General features: G+C 44.3%; 1 protein-coding gene across 2 annotated transcripts in view; it reads right to left on the bottom strand.

Annotated features, from left to right (window-relative positions):
• Positions 1-614: 614 nt before the first annotated feature.
• Positions 615-18,379, bottom strand: part of CCDC9B (coiled-coil domain containing 9B) — a 52,276-nt gene continuing 34,511 nt past the window's right edge. For both annotated transcript variants that reach the window (XM_081886824.1, XM_081886825.1), the window contains exons 8-13: positions 17,702-17,757; positions 16,326-16,379; positions 14,913-15,018; positions 8,616-8,673; positions 6,228-6,971; positions 615-1,319 (exon numbers count right to left, since the gene is read on the bottom strand). In XM_081886824.1, the coding sequence (XP_081742950.1) occupies positions 6,261-6,971; positions 8,616-8,673; positions 14,913-15,018; positions 16,326-16,379; positions 17,702-17,757 (985 nt within the window). In that variant the 3' untranslated portion in view covers positions 615-1,319; positions 6,228-6,260. The remainder of the gene's footprint in view (positions 1,320-6,227; positions 6,972-8,615; positions 8,674-14,912; positions 15,019-16,325; positions 16,380-17,701; positions 17,758-18,379) is intronic.

Genomic DNA, 18,379 nt, shown 5'->3' on the forward strand with positions numbered 1-18,379 from the left:
GACATTTGCTGCTGGTGCTTGGAGTCACCTCTGCTAGCCATTTCTCACACGTAGCTAGATTGTTTCACAAAACCCTGGTGCTCAAGTGCAATTGGCTCCTATCATATCCTAGAAGTGAGGAGACAATGCTTTGCAAACTTTGTTCTGCTTTATGGAATTATGCTGCAATACCATTTCCCAGATACAGGGAATCCTACAGGCCAGCAACTGAAATGACACGCAACTGGCACGGTCATATCTCGGTGCTGTCTGGTCCGCCTAGTACTTCTGTTTGCAATCCCCCAAACCTTTGAGTGCTTTCACAGGAGGTGCCAAAATTACTTTTGGGATTCCGTTCATCTCTGCTCTAACATCACAGCCATTTACAACATAACCACATACAAAAAACAAACAAACGTATGTTTTTGCACATCTGGTTTCTCTTCCACCATGTTTTGATTTGGGAGTGATGCCAAAATCAAGGAGTTCAGTCTGGATGTTTTGCTATTGGGAATGATAACGAATGTGAAGCCAAAATCAAGTTCAGTCTGGATGTTTTGCTATTGGGAATGATAACGATTTGCCTGTTTCCTTCATACACACATGACCATCAACTTTCCCTCTAGCCTCAAGGAAGTTAATGATAGTCACAGGTTCAAAACCAGGAAGGTTAAAGAGAGAAAGCATTCTAGAGAAACCTCAATGAACTTGTGGCCATCAGTTGTGTGGAACCTGTGACACCACCGGTCCCTTCTCATCATTCTGCCACACATGTGCAAAGCCACAACACAGTCTTCCTGGCTGCAGGATCTACTATCTCCTCAGCCACCTTTATTGTTAAGAAAATGGTTTCTTCGTCATTGTCCCTAACTGGCCGAACATCCATAAAACTCAAGCCCAGCCAGAGGCTCTGTAAAGTGTGCCACTTGGTTTTGGAAGCAACAAAAGAGTAGATCCGTTGGCCAGTGTTGAGGAGAAAAAATAAGGGGAATTATCTTCAAAGCAAACCCAACTTATAAATATCATTAGTTATTCAGTAAAATAAAGTGCATACAGTAGACAACTCATGGCCCATCACATGCCCACAATATAAAGGGTAGGGGGGAGTTAGGTACAAAATACAAGTGCCATGATTTCCTTTCCTTTCTCCTCAGGAGGCTGCTTGTAAGTAGGCCTTTTCTGTCCTTCGGCACTGAGTAGACAATTTCAGGGCACAAGTGGCTTCTAGACAGGTAAACATCACCTGCAGGGGGAGGTGCCGCTGGGAGCTGAAGGTCAGTGTCAGAGGGGGAGATTGTGCTCATCTTCTTTTGCAACCAGATTTGCTTTAGCAAGTTGTCCTGGAAAACAAACAAAAGCAACATCAGAAGGGTCAGGAACTGCTGTGTGGCAAATTAAAGCTGCAGCAGGCCTCTCCTGTGAGCTACTCACCTAGCTGAGAGTCTGTCCAGCACAAGTTGCTGATCACTGAGAGGTTCAGATGCTGTGAGGATGAGCACGCTGTAAACACCCCCTAATGGACCAACTTGAACCTTTCTCATCTCCTCTCCCCACCCCCCACCCCCAAAAGTCAATTACTTGGCATAGGCTTAGTCAGTCATCAAGGAGCTGGTTTTATGTACTTGCTGTGACCCTATCTATAGAAGCTTAGTACCTGTGGAGGTAGCCTATTAGGGTAAATGGGGCACAGCCACACCAACGCCAGCCAGCCCCACTCACCTGCTTTCTTGCTTACAGCCAGTTCAGTAGGTGGTCCTGGCTGTTTAGAGAAGTTTTTAATGTTTGATGTTTTATTGTGTTTTTAATGTTCTGTTGGGAGCTGCCCAGAGTGGCTGGGGTATATAATCATCATCATCATCATCATCATCATCATCATCATCTTCCTCCTCCACTGGGACACACTTTATCCCTTGCATCATAAGGACATTTCAAAAGGTTCTTTGTTAAGTGGTTTCCTCTGGGCTTCAGGGAAGTATAGTAAATACAAAGCTCATCTCCTTGTTTATTTTTTCCTGAAGCTGGCTGAAGGGAGACGTCCCTGGCAGCAGGGCTCAGGATCTCCCCAAGCAATTGGACTGACTAGGGTGTGGCAGCCTATTATAATTCTTTCAAGGCAACTCTTACACAAAATGGGTGTTGGCAGGTAAGGAAAAGCTTCCAAATCTGCCATGACCCCCCCAATAAATACTTCTGAGTAAGGCTGCAGTCCTATACCTTGCAGTACAGTCCATTCTGCTGTAAACACTGCAGATTATACTACAAATGGCTTAGCATTAAGAGGTATTTTAAAATGGGCCATGTAGCTGTCATTTCTATTCCATGATCTTTCTGTGCAAATTCTATGAACCTCTTTTTTAAAAAAACAAAAACAAAAAAAACCCAGTTTCTAGCTATTCTATTATACCCACATCCTTTCAGATATAAGGGAGGAATGGAGCGGGGTGGAAGTTAACATTTCTATTGCCTAAGTTCCTGTGCTTTTAATCAGAAGAGGAGTTCCGTGTACTGCTCAATAATGCCAACTCCTTCAGCATTGTCTTGCATTCTAAGACTGACCTCCGCAGCTCGCAAGACTTTGGCTGTACTGCTCTTGTTTACATCAGGGGAGAACGCTGACGTCAGCACCCCACTGTGCTTTGGAAGTTTACCCCAGCTGTATTTTCTCTGGAGAGTCTGAAATTAATTGGTTTGATATAACTGAATGAAAAGCTTTTGTAGTTTGTTTCCTTTGTTGATTTCCCTGGCCCTCTTACTTTAAAACGGGGGCGGGGGGGAGTTCTGCAGGGGATTCTGGGCTTATGCTTTGGTTTATTGTCATTTTGAAGCAGAGGATGAGAGCAGCTATGGGACGATCACCACTAACTGACTGCTGATTCAGGACTTTAAATTGTGCTCTTATATCAAATTTCCTTTTCTGCGTATACTGTAATGTTTTACTGTTGCTATGGCCATTGGCTAATGTGAATAAAATTTTATCTATCTATGAGGATGATCAAGTTTTAAGACGCCAACTCATGTGAAGAAAGGATAGAGGTACTGGCTGCACTTAGCCTCCAGCAGGATTTTTGAACTGACTCCATTGGTCATGGAAGGTTGTCTGTCTGTCTGATGGGGAGAGGGCTTCCCACAGACACCAGGTTGGCCACTGAGGGAACAGGATGCTGGACTTAGATGGGCTATTGGCCTGATCCAGCAGGCTCTTCTCATGAGAAGGAAAAGCATGGCAAAATGGGAAATGGAATGGAGTGGCTGGAATTGTGAACAGCAGCACTCCACACTGCAACATCTTGTTGCAGATTTTACATGTAAATCTTTTTAAGCAATTATTGGGGGAGGAGCCGGACACCACAGGAAAGGAAAACCCACCATTTATCTACAGTAACCTGTTTATATCATAAAATTGGAAAGGGATTCCGAGAATCATCTCGTCGAACCTGCCCACCATGGGGTTTGAACCAATGACCTCGAGATGAAGAGTCTCATGCTGTACCGACTGGGCTATCCCTTGCAAGGAGAGGATCCCTGTGCCCCAGCCCTTCCCTTCTTTTGTGCATATGCCTGAGAGTGAAAGACGAGCACTTCTCAATTTGTCTGCTGGGGGCAAGTGAGAAATGAAGTTTGTAGATGTGTGTACACCCAGGATATTTCTTATTGCTAAGTAAGAGGTTATTTTGCCCCTTCTTGGCCATGATGATAATCTATATATTATTCTGCTGAATTTTAAGAACAAACATGACTTTCGAAAACATTCTCGTTAGGGTTCTGGTGCCAACTGGGGCAGAGTGAAATGAACATTCTTGCAAGGTGGAATCTGCCTGGGGGGGGGTGTACTGCATCTTCCTCAAGGGAATAAGATGTGGGATAGATGAGTTTCAGAGCCTTTGCCAGCCCTATCTGAAGATGCCAGAGATTCATCCTAAGGCCTTCTTCTGATGAGTTATGTCCCTTCCACAAACGTCAGCCAGTGAGTGTCATGACTGAGTGGGAGTTTGAGCTCAACGAGTAAGGATCTGCGGAATCCTAGTCTCGCAATACCCCACACTGACCCTTCAGATTTCCTGAGTTCAGTGTGATTGCTCTGGCAGTGGCGGACACCATAAGCATAGCCAAGGGGAGGGCAGGGGGGCACCTGCCGCCCCCCACGCCCGATCAAGTAAAACAATAGAAATACTTAACTGACCAATCACATCTGTTCTGCCCCACCCCCAACAAAAATCCTGGCCATGCCCATGGAGGCAGCTACCAGGGACAGATTCTAGCAAGCAGTTGAGGGATGGGTTGGTAGAAGATGAGGGCAAAAAAAAGGCTCTTCCCTGCCTCTGTTTTGTCTGCTTCACCCATTATGTATTATCCGGAGTGTCTGTTAGCCTGTGCATATTATTTTATACAATGGCATGTATAAATGGTAATAAGGGTTGGAAGTAATGTTCTTTAGGCCTGGAGAAAATGCTTGGGCAGCTTTTGGAGGCAATCTTTATTCTGAATAAAAAAGCAGCATCTCCTTGTTCTCTGACAGAAATTGCATCAATGGATAAGATACCGGCTGCAAAGCATTAAAGTCACATGTTCCTGAGTTGCTTCCTTGGAGAAATGGGTCACAGCTAACAGCTCTATGTGTGAAATCTGTCACCGACATAAGGGCTCCACTGATGGATGGCAATATGAAGAAAGATGGTCTTACAACTTGACATGAAATGTGTGGGACGAGCAGGAACCTCAACATTCTACCAAGTCTTTTTTTTTTTTTTTAACCTAAGGCAATTTCAGATCATCAAGTTAGACAAGTCTTATTAATAAGTAATAGTGATTGATGGTGATAATGATGATAAAAAAGAAACTTCATGTTACAAGCAAAGGGTTTTGCTATAGTTTCTCACGTATGGTTCCTCTTAGCACCATTTCTTGCACCTGCAGATCAGAAGACCAAAACTAATATAAAATAAATGATAAAACACAAAAAGAATACTGCAAAGGGGTGGGTGTGTTAAAAATTTGCATCGACATTGTTTTAACATGGGTTGTAAGCACACTAAACTGCTTTAACATTTCAAAAGCATGATTATTCGGCTCTTCAAAGGTTTACCTACATTTGAAATATCATATGATCCATTTCAAAATCTGGGATTTCCTGTGTTATTTACTTAAATGCTGAATAGTCTTGTAGTGGGTATAAACAATTGAACATTTAAAAAAAAATATTTAAAATTAAATGGTAAATTCAATTTATTTATTTAGTTTTTGAAAAGGAAATCAAATTCTAACTTGACATTTGGCTCATTGGGCCAGCCTTGGGCAGCTTGCCATCTCCACGTTGCCTAAGGCCCCTGCTCTAACACTAGAGTAATCTCACAGCATTGATTTGTGCATGGATTTCTACTGCACTTTGGTTGCCCCATTCATTTCACTGGAGGGAGGAGATTAGTGTGTGTAAAAGAATGCATGAAAAATCTTAGTTTAGCCATTTTACTCAACGTTTCTCAGCTTTGCTCCGTGGATATTGGTGGTTTTCTGGGAAGGAAACAGCTTGGAACAAGGTTGGGAATGGCAGCTGAATATGTTTGTTTGAAACCTAAAAGTCTGGGAAGTATAAGCTGGAAGAAAAGGCCTACCATACTGCATTCACTGCTGGAGAAGAGCATTCAGCTTCTGCAGGGGTTTTCCTTTTCACCCCCAACTAGATAATCTGAACAAATGAATGAATGGTCTTGATGATCTTTAGTAGGATCACAGCAGGGTTGCCCAAGATTAAGGCATGCAGCTTTGAAGAAGAGAGCTGCATTCTCATTACAGCTTATAATCATTTGGAAGCTGGTTGTTGCTTATTATCTTCTGCTGTGAACCGTTTAGCAGCGTAATGGCAGATTCATCCATGTAATATTAGAATCTGTGCCTAGTAAGTGGGAATTGACCAACCTATAGAAAATACAGCTTTCAAGAGTCATCACAATAATGCCTAGCTCTTCAATATAAAGTGGCCAGTCAAATATTGTGAGCTGTGCTTCTAAGGGACAAGGACTGAATCCACAGGGGGGTTCTCCTGTTTAAACCTCAGTGTAATGAATGAAAACAGTCCTACCAGTGCAGGAGCCAAGTATGATTCGTTTCAGTAAGGGATGGGCAGAAGAACTCCTGGATGGTGGCGTCCCATCTTTTTAGGTGTAACTGAACTACCAGGCTTGAGCTCTTGGGACAGAGCAGGCTAGAAATCTACATAAAACGCCAAGTGAAGGGGCTAGCATTGCACTCACCTTTGGCCTCCACGGAGCCCTGCGTGTTCGGTCTTAATCCTGTGCTTTGTTACTGCACAACTGAGGTTGGTCTTCTTCCTTGTTCCTCATTTGTGCCCCTTCCTGTACATATTCATTTGTTGGGTCTGGAATTTCTTTACATGGAGGCCTGGACTCCTCCGTTCGAACAAGGCAGGCTGCAGTGTCACTTTCTTTCGCAGGTATTATCTCCTTCTGTAGGCCTCCAACTTGGTTCTCTTCTCCTTGTCCTACTGTTATCAGCCCTTGGCCTTCACCACCTCCTCCTTCACTACTGTTTCCTGTCTGCTCCCCACAAGGGTTCCGTTCACAATACGCACTTTTGTCTAAGCCACCTTCATAGACTATGGAATTGATTTCTTGAAGGTCGCACCCAGAAGTCTGCACCACATTCCCAGGCACTCCCTGAGAAGAGCTGCTATTCATATAGTTGCCCTTGGGAGACAAATCAGTCCCAGTTACTGACTTACTGAGTTTGAGATCTGCCCCGGTCTCATCCGCTCTGATTGTGGGAGAAATGCCCTGGGTTAGGCACCTCCTGGCTTTTTCACTTGGACCCTGCTCTTCACCTGCAGATTGGTTCCATTCATCTCTTTGGGCTTGAGGCAAGGGAGCATTGTGTTCCAGGGGCTTTATATTATTCTCTAGGCCTGCTGGGAAGTTATGCTCCTTGACTGCTTCACTAGCCAGAGCTTGCTTTTTCAGTTGCTCGTTGCTCGAGGATCTCTAGAATGACAGAAGACATTCTAAGCAAAGTAACTAAACTTTGCTTAGTTACTTATTACACAATTGACTTAAAGAAACAACAGATTACCCTTACAAAGCTGTTGGTATCAGTAGCTGGCTACCAGAGGTGACTAAAGTCTCCCTTTCACTAGAGAGTATAGAAGGGTATAGAAGAAGAAGAGAAGAGTTTGGATTTGATATCCCGCTTTATCACTACCCTAAGGAGTCTAGGGCAGTATACAACTTCTTCTCCTTCTCCTTCTCCTTCTCCTTCTCCTTCTCCTTCTCCTTCTCCTTCTCCTTCTCCTTCTTCTGTGAGCTTCATGGCTTACAACATAAGCCTAATCATTCCTACTCAGAACTATACCCTGTTGAATTCAAAGGCAACATGGGGTTATAGAATTGCAGCCATAGTTGTGATTTGGACCTGGTCCTAGCTCAGCACTCTAACTACTACACCACACTTGACGCAGGAAATGATTTGTCTGGCTCACATAATTCCTGTTTATAAGCAGTGCTGGGGCATGCAAACAACTGAGGCACAAATGGCCCTTTAAAAAAACCACCTAGCAACCAGAGTGGGAAAATGTACAGTACTTTAAAATATGCACAGTTCTTCATTGCAATGAAACAATTTATCATTTACACAAACATCTCCATATTAGGCCAAACCCTTCAAAATCAATTTGGCATATTTTGAAATACACTGCATAGGATTTGGCCTATTAATGATTTATTATTGGAGAGACAGAATATATTATATACACAATATAACTGTTGTGACCTGGGACTGGGCAACGTTGAAGAAATTCCCAGGCCACTCTGGTAACACAGGAATCTTCCCTCATACTCATAAGCATTGGTTAAAGGATTAGCTTTTCTCACCTTCCCAGTGCAAGCTTCTGTGTGCCAAAGTAGAATGAAGCTGAAAAGTAGTATGAAGCTGAAAATCTTGGAGCAGTGACAGCAGAGTTCATAGGTACAACATAGCTACAACCCAATCCTTGAGGAGGATACAGGATTATTTCTTTCCCATCATGGGAGGGAAAGCAACTAGATGTGTTTCTGTGTGTGTATCTACATAAAAGCAGTGTGAGGGGAAAGAGTTAAGCATCTTCTCTCTCTCCTCCACTGCCTTACTCCAATCAGATCTGCAACCCCCTGTTAGATGCATTTCAGTTCAAGAAACATAAACCTCCAGGAGCCTGGTCAGGCATTAGTGAGAATCTCATCCAGCTTGGCCCCCAGTTAATGGAAGACACTACCCTACTTTGATGAGTTAAGAACCAAGGGCTGTAGTTCTTCTGAATTAATGTAAAGCACAAGGCTTGGTGTTATTTTGTTTGGTAAGGCACTTCTGCTCAGTGGACCAAACATAGCTTGCCAGGGTTGCCAACATCTCTCAGGAGGCTGTTTCCCCCAAAGCATGCCCACCTGAGGTGGCAAAGCTTGCTGATGAAACCAAATTGTCCAGGGTTGTTAAAACAAAAATGGTTTGCAAAGAGCTCCAAAAGGACAGGTGGGTGGCCCTACCCACCCATCACAGTTGGCCTGTAAGGAAAGATGCTGATAAGTATCTGGCCCACAGAACCAGAAAAGGTTCCCCACTCCTGATCTAAGCAACACTCTATAGAGTAGACTCACCTGCTTATCAGGTTCATCCTTTACAAAGGGGATTTCTTCACCCTCCTTGGCATCCCATCTGTAAAACATCACACACAAAATGAGGGTTGTCAAATGTTGATAGGACTCCCTTCTGGATAATAGCTGTTTTGCCTAATCTGGGAGCTCCATCTCCTTGCAGAGCAGAGGATCTTGAACACAACCCTAGACAAGATTCCAAGTTTTCCACCAGTAACAACCAGGCATTAAGAAGAAAAGGTGAAGCATGTAACCACTGACTACCTACTATGATATCAGAGGATGAGGAGTATGAGTTGGGATTAAGTCTGTGTTCCTTGTTATTGTTTCTTTAAGCAGTTCTCAAAAACCAGGGAGTGAGAGCACAGGAGATCTGCTCTTGCTCATGCTTGTCTCCGTTTTTGGAAACTGCCTATAAACCATGTTAGCTCTTGCGGCAATCCTTCTTATAAAGATGCTCAGATTGTCCAGATTCATCACAACATTTGCACTCGCAGCATCTAAAGAGCATATTCATCTTAATTCCAAAGGTTCATCAGGGGCCATTAATCTTTCACAAGCTGATTGTTAAAACTGTAATATAATAAAAACCATAAAATCAAATTTCTATTCCCAGACATTTGTCATTAGACTAACAGCATGTACCAGTGATTTATGGAGCTGTCTGCCACAGTTTGCGAACTAACACCAAGAGAAGGAATGTATTCCAGAGTATCTTCTATTTTACACACATAGAGCAAGTAATAGGTGAGTTGCTGCCTCTTTTCCTGACACAGACTCTATTAAAGTTTCTATTAAAATACTGTAGTACAAAATTTAGCAAAGCAATGTATACAGTATAGTTACAGAGAGGTTATATTCTTCAGTATACAAGGGAAAATACAACTAATTGGAGCACTTTTCCCAGGAAAGCAGAAATCCAAGTGGCTCATTTTTCCCAGTGGGCAGATGGAGTGATAGAGGAAAGTTCACCATCTTAGTTCATACTGACAAATTCAGGTTGCACAACTAAAGCTGAATTGTCTCTCCCTCCCCACTCAAATCGGACTTTGCAATAAGGAAAGTGACAGTAAAATGCAGTAGTAAATGTGGAATACCCAGTGGCGTAGCATGGGTTGTCAGCACCCGGGGCAAGGCAAGTAATTTGCACCCCCTAACCCGTGAATTTGCGCCCCCTAACCCGTGGATTTGCGCCCCCTAACCCTAACCCCCAGATGTTGCGCCCGGTGCGGCCGGCCCCCCCTGCACCCCCCACGCTACGCCACTGGGAATACCACTTGCTTGACACAATATTGCATCACCTCCCTAAGAATGCTCACTAAATGGCCCTCTTTGAACCTTCCCACAAATGTTGTGCAACCAAATTGGGATGAATGCACAATGGACAGGTTTGGAAGGAATCTCAGTTTCTGTGCCAGACTTTGTCACTGTCAAGGCAATTTCTCTTCACAGGGAGATCACCTCATTCTTAGCTGGGGGTGCATGCAAGAATTATGTTGCATGCCACCCCAATCTCCGAGTGGAGCAAGTTTCCAGGGGTTCCAGGTGCTTACCCAGGGTTCAGTTTTCTTGGAATGAGACACAGTGGAGTCTGTGGTGTCTTTAGGATATGTGGTTTATTTACACATATATACAACCTGAGCCTATGATGGAGGGGCTCGCAGCATTAACACCCCAAGAGGGTCTTGCTTCTCCCATAGCCACAGCCTTTGATTCCACCAGAAAAAGGCATTGCTTTGACTCTCCGGCTTCCCAGCCTGCTGCTTCCAGCTTCCAGCTTCTAGCTCACATCATGCCACTCTCCACTCTGGCTTTTATCTTTCTAACTACCAGCAAGTTTGTGCCATTTGTCATCTGGCACAGAGTCACTCCCTTTGTTTCCTTAATGACCCATTACCTCACCAGGAAACTAGCCTGGCTATTCCAGAAATTTGAATCTTTGCTCAGATTTTAACACTTGCTGGATCCAAAAATTAGAAGGGCGTACAGCCCCTCCCCCCAACTCATAACAGTTAATTCCCCTTCAGATATTTCCTAGCCATTGTGAACAGCAGCAGTTTAGAACTATCAGCCAATCTCCTAAACTATAGGGGGGAGTTGTTACTTGGCAACTTGGCTAGGACTGTTGTCAATCTCTAGCATTACTCCTGGATTCATTAAACCCCTTCTGTTTAAACCCCAATCTTACAGTACTGTATTAACACAGAACGAGGGCGTTGCTAATGCCCTTTAGAAAAAGAGATTAATGAACATGAAGCTGAGATTTTTCCGGTTCATTTGTTCCACTGGCAGCTGTTCTTTTGTACCTGTTTTCAGGTCACATGTGCATTACGGTTTTTATATGAGTTCTAGCACCGTTGGTACCCAGTCTGTGCTACGGTCTTCAGTCATTAGTGTTTACATCACCATACTGCCACTTCAGGTGTGTCAGCAGGTAGGTGGGTGGTTATAAAAAAATTAAATACACCTCATCATCAGAGGTTGGTGGCGGAAGCAGCGGCACTGTTGGATACTGAGCAGCACTGTTGCCACTTCTCTGAACTCCTATGGGAAATTGCTATTCATACCACTCTAGGAGGTGGGCGGGAAACTGCCTTTCTGAAATAAATACAATTTCACCACTGCTGGACAACACCTGTTGTTGGTATAGCACTGTAAGATGGGGCACTCGCAATCTTCTGCTGGAGGGTGAGCTCCACCTTGGTGTGCTTAGAGAAGCTGGGTTTTCAAATGACCTGATTCTGGTGCTGAAATTACACTCTCTGGGCTGGGAATTGTGTCTTCAGCAAGGGACTGTCCCAGGAACTGGATCCCAATGACTTCATTACACTTTCATGAGAGGGGGACAGTAGTATTTTATGGATGTGGCTATAACCTTGTATATATCTTATGGTGGCACTGAAGGTGGTTGCTCGGTGGGCATTGTGATCAGAGTTACCATTCTTCTCTTGCTCCCCACTGTTTACTTTATTACCAGACTCAATGGTCGCTTCTTGCCTTCCAACCTCAGCTTCTGCCCTGATGATTACAAGTGGGCAAGAACTGCTTTCCAAGTACTGCTATGGTGTTATCTAGTTCAGGGGTAGGCAACCTAAGGTCCGGGGGCCAGATGCGGCTCAATCGCCTTCTCAATCTGGCCCGTGGATGATCCAGGAATCAGCGTGTTTTTCATGAGTAGAAAGTGTCCTTTTATTTAAAAAGCATCTCTGGGTTATTTGTGGGCCTGCCTGGTGTTTTTACATGAGTAGAATGTGTGCTTTTATTTAAAATGCATCTCTGGGTTATTTGTGGGGCATAGGAATTCGTTCATTATTATTTTTTTCAAAATATAGTCTGGCCCACCACATGGTCTGAGGGACGGTGGACCGGCCCACGGCTGCAAAAGGTTGCTGACCCCTGATCTAGTTTATCAGATTTCAGGGTGGTGGAGCTCAAGTCAAAGCTGATAAAAGAATAAGTCATTCATTACCCATAATTTAACAAACCGTATCTATATTTTTTGGTTTGCCTGTGCTGTAGTGGTTGGTCTTACAGGTTTGCTTTGTTTTCCCACTCCAGTAGAGCTTTAAAACGCAAATGTAGCTGTACTGTATTTTCACCCTTTTCCTAAAACATTTTTACACTGCGAGAAACGAAAATGAAATAATTGCACCTAATTACAGACAGAAGCAATGCTACTTATTGGAAGAAGCAAGAGATTTAAGTTTGCTGTACAGGCAAGGGCTAAGTCTCAGGAACAATCTCATTTATAAAGGCAAGTCCAAACACACTGATTTAATTTGAAAGCTCTAACTCAAACACCAGCAAGGAATAAAAAAAAAGTGTGATTTGTGATATACACATAAAGTTGAGTAAGCAGACTATATTTAATGGGCCATAAAAGCCCAACAACAACATCCTTCTCCTGGAATAAATTTCCCTTCTCATGCAAAACAACTGCTTGCCTAATACGAGCGGCATATTCCCACTGTGGCCATGGAAATACTGTGCTGCTTTGCAGTTGTGTTACTGTCCATATGTGGACATTTCTGAGACGAAAAATCATAGGAGACAAATGGCAATGTGCCAAGGGCACTTTTAAGAGCAATTCTGATATTCTGGACTAGATTTTAATGGAATTTTGGATAGGAGGAATCTAATCATACTTGCATGGAATTTCTGTTCATTTGCGGATTCTGTTATAGTCTCATTTTAAAAGGCATAATTTCTGCATATGTATACTGTCGTCTCCCCCACCCACCCCCCATGTAATTGCCCTGATAATGCCACACCATCTTTGATGTACATCTCTAGACCAAATAAACGGAAACTGCTTCTATCAATAAGGTAAAGGTTAAAGGTACCCCTGCCCGTACGGGCCAGTCTTGCCAGACTCTGGGGTTGTGCGCCCATCTCACTTAAGAGGCCAGGGGCCAGCGCTGTCCGGAGACACTTCCGGGTCACATGGCCAGTGTGACATCGCTGCTCTGGTGAGCCAGAGCTGCACACGGAAACGCCGTTTACCTTCCCGCTGGTAAGCGGTCCCTATTTATCTACTTGCACCTGGAGGTGCTTTCGAACTGCTAGGTTGGCAGGCGCTGGGACCGAGCAGCGGGAGCGCACCCCGCCGCAGGGATTCGAACCGCCAACCTTTCGATCGGCAAGTCCTAGGCGCTGAGGCTTTAACCCACAGCGCCACCTGCGTCCTTTCGCTTCTATCAATAGTGTGGTCTAATTGCTAGAAAATTCCAAAAAGAGCTTCTTGTCTTGGCACTCCTTGACTACGGATATGTTTGTGGGGTGGGGCAAGGGGGTGGGGCGGGAGGCTTTCTTTAATTACAGGTGCAGGAGAAGTATCACTAAGATCATAGTAGAAGAGTTTGGCTTTCATATCCCACTTTATCACTACCCGAAGGAGTCTCAAAGCGGCTAACATTCTCCTTTCTCTTCCTCCCCCACAACAAACACTCTGTGGGGTTGAGAGACTTCAGAGAAGTGTGACCAGACCAAGGTCACCCAGCAGCTGCATGTGGAGGAGCGGAGACACGAACCTGGTTCACCAGATTACAAGTCCACCACTCTTAACCACTACACCACACTGGCTCTCCAGTACTGTAGTGTACTGGAGAAAGAAAGTTTAACACTTTCCCACCCAGCCACAATCCTGACGAAAATTATGCAGCTAGGGGGAAAAGCCTCCTATTGGCACTATTCTAGCCCCCACTCTGGATTTGGGACAGACTAACAAAGAATTACTCATGCAATTGAACTCATTTTCAGTATAGTCTGGAAAAAGGAAATATGATTTGTTGCAATTATCTTCCTGGAGTCATTGCCTTTGGGTATTCATGTGCATTTTCTTTAGTGATGCAATCTATTCTTGAAACAGTTTATTCATGATACTGCCCCCGCCCCCGAAAGGGACTGTAATTGGTAAGTTTTAAAGGGGGGGAAGTGCTTGTCCATTGAAAGTCAAATTTTTGAATGGATGGCAAGAGCTCTGAGATCAGCAACTAATCAAACAGTACATGAGCTGGAGATGGTGGCAGTGGGTATGAAGATGGGCTGTGCATTATGACACTAGGGACCCTCTTCTGCAAATAGTTTGTTTCAGTTTATTTGTGAAATGTGCAACATAGTTGGATGAGATTTGATTCCAAGAGTAAACCTCACTGAATTCAACAGCACTTACTTCAGAATACACATGGTTAGGATGGCACTGGAATAAGTAAAGAAGTCTTCACTTTTCTTAAGAATTGGGAATAATAGCCTCCATTAGCATTTTGTGTTACTGACGTCTCCCTTTCAACAAACCACTGAAGTGGAGCAAATGGCAATTTGTGGAAAACCTCAATTGCCATTTGTTGCACTTCTGGTTTATAGAGCGGGTTTTCGTGGAGAACGCTCCAGGGTGGGGTGGGGAAAAAGAACACTTGGATACGGAGCTTTGAAGCGTGGGCCTGAGCTTGGAAAGCATGGGGCAAAAGGTGAGGGTGGACAAGGCTGCCATATGACTTGGTTTTCCCAGACATTACCAGGATTTCAAAGGTGGAATTGACATGGGGGGGGGGCATTTCTGAAAGGCGGTGCTCTGTCCTGGATCTTAGGCAAATCAATAGGAAAATTGGGTTTTCCTTAAAGAAGCTCAACAACTTGGGAGGTTTCCGTAAAAAAGCCCAACAAATTTCAGGATGTCCTGGTTTTTACTTTTTGAAATATGGCAACCCAAAGTGTGGATAAGGCCTGAGTGGAGATGCTCATTTTGGCTGAGCAGGCCTCCCACCAGAGGCAGTGAAGTCCCATTGAAAGCTGCTCCCTTACCTTCTGGCTCTGCCTGTTAGTCTGTCCTTCCCTCTGGCTTTACTGCTCACTACTGGCAATGTTCTGGCAGCAGACTCACTGGTGCTTCTTCTCTGCTGACCTCCACCTAAAAGAAAAATGCCATGAGCCAAGGCTAGCCAGTCCAGCACCAGGCCACAATACGCCACAGTTCTGACCTCCATGGCTAAAGAAGGGCCCAGCAGCCATGAGGACTGGAAGTGGAAGTGCCACAGAATCCTTGGGTGGTATCCAATGAAACAGTTACATTGCACAGCTAAAGCAGTTTGCTCTAGTGTAACCTCTCCACCTTTGTCTCTCCCTGTGCACCTCTGTTCCAGGGGTTCCCCCTACTCCCTGGAGCAGATTGAGGGGGGAGCATGGGATGAGGAGAAGGGCCAGAAGTTACGTTGTGCAGCTGAACGTCACTGCACTGGCCTGTTTAGTTGGATGTCACCCATGCAGTGAGCCAGGGACGAGGGGATTGCACTGAGAAAGATAAAAGTGTCCACTTTCATGGGGTTCCGGGATTTTGGTCTGAAGGCGTGTGCCACTCAGCAAGCTTGCTGAAGCTAAGCAGGTCTGGATCTGGTCAGTGTATAGGTGGGAGATTGCCTGGCTCTTCATAGTGGGGAGAGGGGGAGGCAGGCTGGCTGGCTAGAAATGTCTAAGCAAACTTCCAAAATCAAACAGTGGGGGTGTTTTTTGTGAGCCTTCCTGTCCTGATTCAGTTATTTCCTTGCTTGCTTCTTTGGTTATTCATCCCCATCCCTTGTGCCATCTCTGTATGCTATTCAGCCACAAAGTCCATGGAACTTCCTGGTGCAGTCCTCTTCAACTATTCCCAGAATGCTCCCTGGTTGCAAAGCTTTGGTTCACATGTCTGGAAACTATAACGCCTGCAACATGCCCACTCTGATTGTCCTATATGGAACCATTCCCAGCCTGCCTCCTAGCATACAGCATTTCTGCTCTGCTTCTCGTCAGCTTTGTCCTTGGCTGTTAGCCAGCAGTGTGCCCTCTTTGCAAGGAAAGAGACAGTACAGGGTCGATGAATCTTGCTTTTGGGGGAGGGGGATTTCAGTTCTCCTTTACTTCAGTGTCCCAAATATTCCCATCGAGCTGTGATGTCACAGAAAGGTGCAAGAAATAGCAGCAGCAGTATAGCAATGGAAGGAAGCATAAACCCACAGAAATATTCGCAATTAGCATCTGAAGGTCAGGGAAAGTTGTATGATACGCAGGGCCTCTACAGATGCAACATTAACTCTGGGCCTGGAGTGATGGCAAGATGGTCTTGGGGGCAAAAACTTCCTATCTAGGAAATGTTTTTGTGATACTTCTGACATGGAAAAGAAAGCCAGCATTTACATTACGGCTGAACTGAACTCAGCCCTGTTCCTGAGACTTACTTACTTTTTCCTTCAGAAGGCAAGGATCGGTGCTGGGACTTCCTCGCATTTCTTCCTCCTTGAAAGGACAAAGCATGTAACAGAGCAGGATCATGTAACAACAAATTCCATCCCCCAGCAGCAGCAACAGCAGCAACAGCAGAGCACAGAACAGAACTGATTGCCTAATTTGACATAAAAACAGTTTGCACATCTAGGAAAGGGAAGATCAGGGGATTCATCAGATAATATAAAAATCTGTACATTGGTGAAAAGGGAACCGAGAAAGCAGCTGGTATAACAGTGGTGAGCAAAAAAAGTGAACATTTTTTTAGAAATCTATGTGCCGGTTGAAATCTTCAACATTTATTGGAAAGTTGCTTCCAAATATCTTTTGTTTTGTGAATCGGAACATGGAATTTGATTTCTATCTGCCTTACTTAGAGGCATTGCACATTGTCTTCAGTCTCTTTTCTAACCCCCACCCCCAAGATAGAAACTTTCCAATTTTCACATTAGTCAGAGTCTATGGTTCTAGCAGACAGTGGATTTTGACCTAGTCAATATAGGCAATTAGAGTGTCCCTTCTATGAATGCAGAGTTCAGGGGTGGAGTTCTGGGGAACATCTCAAGAGAATGCCATGAAGCACACATGAGAGCCCTAAGAAAGCAAGCTGTGCTCTGACTTTTTCGTTATGGTGCAGAACAAAAATTATTGTTTTATTTGCACTTTAACGCTGGAACTGTCTCATATCCCCAACCGGTATGGAAATAAAGAACTCACACGAGTAAAGAAAGAACGCAGTGCAAGAATCTTTGAGAGTTGCCCATGATTCCCCAACCCCAACCCCCGTTCCAAAACACTGGACACACTGCTTAACATTGCTATTCCCACACACATGCTTTTTCCCCCACCTAGAGAGCCAAACAGAAAGAGGATTGGCTTGGGAACTGCTCTTGAAACTTTGCACACCAAGTTTAGGGGTGTCTTCCACCATCCACTTCAACCACATAAAACTACTACTGTGGGTCACACCTCAGAATGAAGACATGAAAAACTGGGATGGGAGTGACAAGGGCCCAGCATCTTCTGACAAAGGCATGACTTTAAAAAGGTATGAAAGAAGTAGCCTTGAGACTTGGAGCCACATTGGCAGAGGCCTGGATATCTGAGACAAAGCAAACAAGATATCCAAGAGTTGCATTTTTTTGAACCTGACATCAACTTATTTATTCACTTCTTGAATGTCTATTCTGTCCTTCCTCGTGAAGGAGTCTGGGGAGCGGGGGCAAACAGATCCACAATTTAAGCACAAAAAGGAAAAGGAAAGCAATTCTAGAACAGTTAAAAGCAGTCAGAAAAGCAGTTGCTGGTAAATACATGTCCAGTCCTTTGCTCACCTTTCTTGTTGTGGACACACTCCAAAGCTGACTCTCCATCTTTAGTATCATCAAACCTGCAAATGAAAGAAGAATTGTTCAGGTATGAAGCTGGGGCAGAGAAGAATCTTCCCAAAAGGCTGCCCATGTTAAATTTAACACCTTAACAAATTACTGTCACAGCCCTTGCTTTTGCCCGTCCTGAAAACTGCTGCCAAACAGTTTTGCCAAGTGGCTGGCTGCAGATTCTGTGTTTTAAGGCCAGTTTTAAAATACAAAATAACCAGTATCTCCCTTCGGAATCCCTGTGGACTGTATGGAGGGCATTCACTAATAAATTAGACTGTCTTTTAGTTAAACAAATATAAATTGTGACGTCCTCCTTTACAAGGGGCCCTTTTCTTATCAACATGAGTTGCCTTCTTCTCCTTAACTTGCACATGCCCTGATGTTCATAGAATTATAGAATTTTAGCACTGAAAGGGACCCGATGGTCATCTAGTCCAACCCCAGCAATGCAGGAATCCCAATTAACACATCCATGGCATACAGCCATCCAACCTCTGGTTAAAAGCCTCCAAGGAAGAAGAGTCCATCTTATAATGGATCCTCTGTGGGTAGTTGACTCTGAGCCATCTATTTAGGCAGAGACATTGATATATTACCCTCTTTCTCTAGCAATCACAAGCCCCATAAAGC

Source organism: Podarcis melisellensis (assembly GCF_964234715.1).
Source record: "Podarcis melisellensis genome assembly, chromosome: 1".
Lineage (NCBI taxonomy): Eukaryota > Metazoa > Chordata > Lepidosauria > Squamata > Lacertidae > Podarcis > Podarcis melisellensis.